A 7719-nucleotide genomic window follows, 5' to 3' on the forward strand; every position below is an offset into this window, starting at 1 on the left:
TTAAATCTAGGACGCCACCTACTGGTTGAAAATATGAAGTGCATATGGCCAGTTGCAAAAGTAAAGCCAAACCCCAGTATTTCCCACCCAACTTCAAGCCATCTTAATTTTTGCCACAACCTCATAACTGTCATATTATATACTTAATTTCTCTAAATAACTCACTTTAGAGACATATAAACACTTTCATTTTTGAAATAAACTTTATTCACTACTATAAACGGGAAACTAGTGAATAACAAAAATTGAACAAAATCATAAAATAAATACAATGCAAATAAAACATTGAGAAAGTCTAGCTAGAAGTGTTGCCTGTGAAGGCTTGAGCTTGAGGTTCACTATTAAAACTGAAGACTGCCTACTGCAATGGCATGCCTGCACTCCCAGCTACTGGGAAACTGAGGCAGGAGTTCAGATCCAGCCTAGCAAGACCATTTATTTTTTGAGACAAAGTTTCATTTTGTCACCCTCAGTAGAGTGCTGTAACATCATAGTTCACAGCAACCTCTAACTCTTGGGCTTAAGTGATTCTCTTGCTTCAGCCTCCCAAGGACCTGGGACTACAGGCGCCTGCCGCAATGCCCGGCTAGTTTTTTGTTACAGTTATTTACCTGGCCCGGGCTGGGTTTGAACTTGCCACCTTGGGTGTATGTGGCTGGCGCTGTAACCACTGTGCTACAGGCACCGAGCCAGCAAGACCATTTCTAAAAAAAATAAAAACTGAAGCCAAAAACTGAATATTAATAAAAATGCACCACCAAAGACTGAGTGTCAATCCTCTACTGATGGACCCTGTGCTTTGGGGAAGCACTGATCTAGATGAAGAAATAGGACTCTTGTGAGGGGAAATTCCCTTGTTCTGCCCCAACTGCCTGGGCCTGGAGGATTGAAGAAAAGTTTGGAAGCCACAAAAAAGTAGAAAAGAAAGTCTTGTATTGCAGTGCATTCATTCCATCACAGCCTGAATGGAACCAGTGCTCAACATCCTGATGGCAGGGCCAGTTGTTCATGGGCACCACTGTGTGTGGTGGGTGTTCTGCTTGGTGCCACATCTGTCTTTTTGACCAAAAGTCCTTTGCAGAGCCAGGTAACCTCTTGCCAGCCTCTCAGCTCTTGCTGGACTTGCTCCTGAGTCTGCAGCTTGCTGAGCTGTCCAGTGCTCACCAGGAGCCTCCACTTTCTCCATGGCCGGGTTATGCATCCTGCTCTCCGTGGCCCAGCTGCTGCTATAGCTGCATGGCTTCCTGCTCCACTGACTGGTCCGAGGGTGCCAAGTACTTCTCCTGGATGCCCAGTGTGCTGAGGGAGGATGTCTCAAGGCAGATAGCACAGGCAGAGAATGGGGAACTGGTCTGGGCAGGATCTGACCTTTATTGATGCTACCCCTCCAATCATGTCTGGCAAACTCCTTCCATCCCTCTCTCTTCCTCAGTTATAGCTTCAGGACATAAACAGGGACCAATTGGGTATAAGAAGTCTCCAAAAGCACCCAGACCCAAATGCTCCTATATTTGCTTCTTCCCCACATTGCTGAGGATTCAAGAACCAAGAGAGTGCTAACCTTCCAGCTTTGTTATGGCACACAGTCCGAAGCCAGACCAAGAGGGTTCAAATCTCGAATCTGTCACTTCCCTTTTCTCATCTATAAAACATCTTGAGAATTGTTTTGAGGATTTTTTTTTTTTTTTGAGACAGAGCCTCAAGCTATCCCCCTGGGTAGAGGGCCGTAGCATCACAGCTCACAGCAATCTCCAACTCCTGGGCTCAAGCAAGTCTCCTGCCTCTGCCTCCCAAGTAGCTGTGACCACAGGTGCCCGCCACAACGCCCGGCTACTTTTTGGTTGCAGCCATCATTGTTGTTTTGGCGAGCCAGGGCTGGATTCGAACCCATCACCTTAGGTGTATGTGGCTGGTGCCTTAGCCACTTGAGCCACAGGCGCTGAGCCTGTTTTGAGGATCAATTGAGACAAATGAATGTCAACTGTCTAGCAAGGTACCTGGCACACAGTAGGTGTTCAATTAATGCTGTGACCTCTCTTTTTCTGCAAAGAGGGGGAAGCTTAAAGAAAATGAAAAATTTTGGCTATGAGTGGTGGCTCACGCCTGTTATCTTACCACTCTGGGAAGCTGAGGCAGGTGGATTGCCTGAGCTCACAGGTTCGAGACTAGCCTGAGACAGATAGAGAACTCATCTCTAAAAATAGCCAGGCTTTGTGGTGGGCACCTGTAGTCCCAGCTACTTGGGAGGTACTCTACCAAGAGTGGCAAAGTGGGACTCTGTCTCAAAAAAAATAAAATAAGGGTGGCGTCTGTGGCTAGAAGGAGTAGGGCACGGGCCCCATATACCAGAGGTGGCAGGTTCAAACCCAGCCCCAGCCAAAAAAACAAAAAGAAAAATTTCTTCTTGGGTCATAGAGTGCCTCCTCTCTCTGGGACAGCAGGAAAATGGAGCTGGAAGGACAAATCAGATTCATACAGGAAAAGCCAGTGACACTGTGGATGGAGTCCTGTGAGGCTGGCCAGCCTGATGTTTGGATCTGAGGTCTAACTAGGAGATGGATGGAGGTTGGACAAAGCTAGGACACCATCACTGTGATACTAGATGACTTCAGTGTCAGAAACTGAGATGCCATACCCAGGGAGACCTGAGTTTGGACTGTTCTTCCTGGGACAGGGACCTTAGGCCTGTTGGAATGAGGATTAAGACACTGCAAGTAGCCAGGCACAGTAGCTCACATCTGTATTCTAGCACTCTGGGAGGTCGAGGTAGGTGGACTGCTTAAGCTCAGGAGTTTGAGACGAGCCTGAGCCAGAGTGAGATCCTAGTCTCTACCCAAGATACAAAAACTGAGGCTGGGCACGGTGGCTCACACCTGTACTCCCAGCACTTTGGGCGGCCAAGGCAGGTAGATTGCCTAAGCTCAGGAGTTTGAAACCAGCCTGAGCAAGAGCAAGACCCCGTCTCAAAAAAAAGACAGTCTCATTATGTCACCCTCAGTTGAGCACTGTTGCATCACAGCTCACAGCAACCCCAAACTCTTGGGCTTAAGCGATTTTCTTGCCTCAGCCTCTCAGTGGCTGGGACTACAGGTGCCCACCACAACACCTGGCTATTTTTTTGTTATTGTTGCCATTGTTGTTTAGCAGGCCCTGGCCAGATAGGAACACACCAGCCCTGGTGCATGTGGCCAGAGCCCTAACCACTGAGGCTACGGGCGCCGAGCCTACTGTTCACTTTTCCTTAGAAGATACTGAATTAGCCTGAAGGAACACTCAGGATCAATGGAATCCATCTTGTCTGTCTTGGCCCACATCCCTGAGCAGGGCACATGAGCCCTGCATTCTACCTGCCCACCAGTATGGCGCTATTGCTGCTTCCCAGTCAGAAGCCCTACCCTGCCCAAAAGTCATGACATCCTACCTCCAACTGTTATATTATATACTTAATATTTTTCTTGAAACAACTCACTTGGTATAGATAATTTCTTTCTTTCTTTTTTTTTTTTGAGACAGTCTCACTCTCACGTCCCAGGCTAGAGTGCCATGGCATCAGCCTAGCTCATAGCAACATCAAATTCTTGGGCTTAAGCAATCCTCTTGCCTCAGCCTCCCAAGTAGCTGGGACTACAGGTGCCTGCCAAAGTACCTGGCTAATTTTTTCTATTTTTGGTAGAGATTGGATCTTGTTCTTGCTCAGGCTGATCTCAAACTTCTGAGCTCAAGGGATCCTTGCACCTCAGCCTCCTACAGTGTTAGGATTACAGGTGTGAGCCACCGCGCCTAGCCTAATCATTTCATTTTTGAAGTAAACTTTTAATCACATCTATAAGTAGAAAACTAGTTAATACTTGCCAAAAATAGAACAAAATCATAAATAAACACCATGAAAATAAAATCACTAACAAGGCGTAGCTAGAAGTGTTGCCTCCTGTGAAGGTTCACTGTTAAAACTGAAGATTTAACAACCTTGTCTCAACAACCAAACCTGTCTCAACTTAGAACTCTCATACCTTTACATATACTATTTTTTTTTGAGACAGAGTCTCACTTTGTCGCCCTTGGTAGAGTGCTGTGATGTCACAGCTCACAGCAACCTCCAGCTCTTTTTTTTTTTTTGAGATAGAGCCTCAAGCTGTTGCCCCTGGGTAGAGTGCTGTGATATCCAGCTCACAGCAACCTCCAACTCTCCAGCTCACAGCAACCTCCAACTCCCTGGGCTCAAGTGATTCTCCTGCCTCCACCTCCCAAGTATCTGGGACTATAGGTGCCCGCCACAATGCCTGGCTACTTTTTGGTTGCAGCCGTCATTGTTGTTTGACAGGCCTGGGCTGGATTCAAACCTGCTAGCTCAGGTGTATGTGGCTGGCGCCTTAGCCGCTTGAGCCACAGACACCAAGCCCGAACTCCAGCTCTTGCACTTAGGCGATTCTCTTGCCTCAGCCTCCCGAGTAGCTGGGACTACAGGCGCCAACCACAACACCTGGCTATTATTTTTGTTGCTGTTGTTGCTGCAGTTTAGCCAAGGCCAGGTTTGAACCCACCACCCTTGGTGTATGGGGCTGGTGCGCTACTCACTGAGCCACAGGCGCAACCCGGCATATACTATTCTCTCACTCTCTTTTTATTTTGTCACCTTAGATAGAGTGCCTCCTGAGTAGCTGAGACTACAGGCACCCACCACAATGCCCGGCTAGTTTTTCTATTTTTAGTAGTAATGGGGTTTTGTTATTGCTCATGCTGGTCTCCAACTCGTGAGCTGAAGCAATCCACCTGCTTCAGCCTCCTGAAGTGCTAGGATTAAAGGTGTGAGCCATCACACCCAGCATGCTATCCTTTGACTTCAATTCCCTTTCCTTCTTCAGCAGCCTAGCTAACCCTCACTTTGAGATGATGCAACTCAAACACCATGCCTCCATGAAGCTGTCCTTATCCACCCACCCCTCAACAGCACTGACCACTTCCTTTTTTGTAACAGTCCCTATTCTCTCATATATAGAAGGAACTTGTACCTTAAGAGGAATGAGGGTCCATTAAGGTTAAAAATACCCTTGTAAATTCTTTGAATCATTGGTCCTGCTTCACACATGGCCTCTGTGATCTGACACTCAGCCATGACCTTGGTCCCAACCCTCACCGCTCACTAACCCAGCTCCAAAGGATCTAGCTGCTGCCTGGACAGCCCCGGATGTTCCATGGCCCCCTTGAACACATCACATTTACTGGCTGCCATCCATTTGACGAACATACCTCCTCTTCTTCGTGCACCTGTGACTACCATGACCACCCACCCCATTGTCTAAGCCAGAGACCTAGGAGGCTAAATTATGCTCCATCTTTGCTGACTCCTATAGTTTATCTCCTTAAAATTTTTCCCATCCACACCATTCTTTCATATTCTTACTACAAATGTTTTATCCCTTCTCATCCAGTAAGAGCGAAAAACTCTCCTGCCCCCAATTATATCCTTTGCATACACTTTCCACACTTGGCAGAGGCTTTTCTAAAATGCGCATCTGGACTACGTTATGCACTATTCAACAGTACTCACTGACCGCTGGTTCCCACTGCCACCCATGAGCTGAAGTCCACAGTCCTTAACAGGGCCCTGCCTACTGCCCCACACCCCTTTATATGCAACACACCAAACCGAACTTCTTGCATCTCTCCTAAATGACCAATGCCCCCTTATTTCTGGGCCTCTGTACTTGTTGCTCCTGCTGATCAACAGCCTCTCCTGTCAGTACGTCCCACCCTGAAGGCATCTATCCTTTGCAGATGAAAGACCAGGGGCCCAGCTGGTCAGTATGAAGTCCAGTCATCCACAAAGGTAGTCACTGTACTTCTGATAGCCATTCCTGAGCCCTATGTGTCACCCTCCTTTTTAGGACCAGGAAGCAGGTTAGGCTAGAGAGCAAGGATACGAGGAGAAATGGAAGTCTGCTCCCACTGCGGCAGACATCATGGCCTCCAGGCTTCGCTGCTCTTGGACCCCAAAACAGTAGCCATTGGCTTTATCCACAGCCTGCAGGACTCGCTGAACACTCTCCTTGTCCTGTACGATGAGGAAAGAAATAGGCATGAATGAAACAGGTGTGTCGTTCCAATCTCTAACTACAGCCTCCTCCATGCTGCCTCTGTAAATGGAGCTTCCTTGGCCTGGAGTTCTCCAGAGGCCAGGCTAAATTCCATCTTGCCTGACACCAACCCACCCAGATTAGACTAGGTAAGCTCCTCTATGCACACCCACAGTCCCCTGGGTTTATCCCTACTGTAGATGGCCCTACAGAGACTATGTCTACCTTCTTTTCTTCTTCTTCTTTTTTTTATAGAGACAAAGTCTCATTTTATCACCCTTGGTAGAGAGCTCACAGCAACCTCCAACTCCTAGGCTTAGGTGATTCTCTTGCCTCAGTATCCTGAGCTGCTAGGACTACAGGTGCCCGCTACAATACCCAGCTATTTTTTTGTTGCAGTTTGGCCAGGGCTGGGTTTGAACCCACCACCCTCGGTATATGGGGCTGGCACCCTACCCACTGAGCCATAGGCGCCACCCTATTTCTACCTTCTCATGAATGCCTATTAACTCATCTGCTTCGCCTACTTGACCAAGTACCCCTAAAGTTCAGGGACTCATTTGTCAATGCTTGGCACAGTACTACTCTTAAGTAGACAACCAAAAAATACAGATGTTATTTAACCTATTACTGTTTCCTCATCCACATATAAACAGCCCATACACACAGTGAGGACAAATCAAAATAATGCACGTACAGTTCTTAGCACAGTGTCCAGCAAAGAAAGCCATGAATAAGTAGTAGGTTTTTTTTTTTGACACAGAATCTTACTATGTCACCCTCGGTAGAGTGCTGTGGTGTCCCAGCTCACAACAACCTCAAACTCTTGGGCTTAAGTGATTCTCTTGCCTCAGCCTCCCAAGTAGCTGGGACTACAGGCGCCTGCCACAACGCCCCACTATTTTCTTGTTGCAGTTGTCATTGGTATTTAGCTGGCCTGGGACGGGCTCAAACCTGCCAGCCTTGGTGCATGTAGCTGGCGCTGTAACCACTGTACTATGGGTGCCAAGCCTTAAGTAGTAGTTGTCCTAATTAAAATTATAGAGTTCACTTTCTATTAGAGGAGAAAAGCATAGCATTTAGAAAGGGAGAGATCTGGCTTGGCACCTGTAGTTCAAGCAGCTAGGGACCAGCCACATACACCAGAGCTGGTGGGTTTGAATCTAGCCCCGGCCCACCAAACAATAATGACAACTATAACCAAGAAATGGCTGGGCATTGTGGCAGGCACCTGTAGTCCCAGCTACTTGGGAGGTTGAGGCAAGAGAATAGCTTAAGCCCAACAGTTACAGGCTGCTGTGAGCTGTGACACCATATCACTCTATCCAGGGGGACAGCTTGAGACTCTGTCTCAAAAATAAAAAAAAAGAAGAAAAAAGAAAGGGAGAGACTAGTTTAAGTTTTCCCACTGCAGAAAATAACCTAATATGCACCTTTGTGTCTCCCACGTTATCTTTGCAGTATGTGAGGTGAGAGGCACAGAGGTTAGGTAGCACTTTGCAAAGTCAACAGGCAGTTGCCCAGTTGAATGGTCCTAAGAGACCTGTCTCTGTTCCTGGTCAAGTCCTTTGCTGATGACTTTCTGAACTCACCCATTTTTTTTTTTTTTTTGAGACAGAGCCTCAAGCTGTCCCCCTGGGTAGAG

The 7719-nt window shown here is 47.4% G+C and overlaps 1 protein-coding gene across 1 annotated transcript in view; it reads right to left on the reverse strand.

The window, feature by feature from the left end:
• Nucleotides 1–702: 702 nt before the first annotated feature.
• Nucleotides 703–7719, reverse strand: part of GPN2 (GPN-loop GTPase 2) — an 11961-nt gene continuing 4944 nt past the window's right edge. Inside the window, exons 3-4 of the mRNA XM_003799857.3 lie at nucleotides 5922–6156; nucleotides 703–1299 (exon numbers count right to left, since the gene is read on the reverse strand). Of these exons, the coding sequence (XP_003799905.1) occupies nucleotides 1227–1299; nucleotides 5922–6156 (308 nt within the window). The 3' untranslated portion in view covers nucleotides 703–1226. The remainder of the gene's footprint in view (nucleotides 1300–5921; nucleotides 6157–7719) is intronic.

The sequence above is a fragment of the Otolemur garnettii genome, unplaced genomic scaffold (genome assembly GCF_000181295.1).
Source record: "Otolemur garnettii isolate 467f Iridium unplaced genomic scaffold, OtoGar3 scaffold00156, whole genome shotgun sequence".
Classification (NCBI taxonomy): Eukaryota; Metazoa; Chordata; class Mammalia; order Primates; family Galagidae; genus Otolemur; species Otolemur garnettii.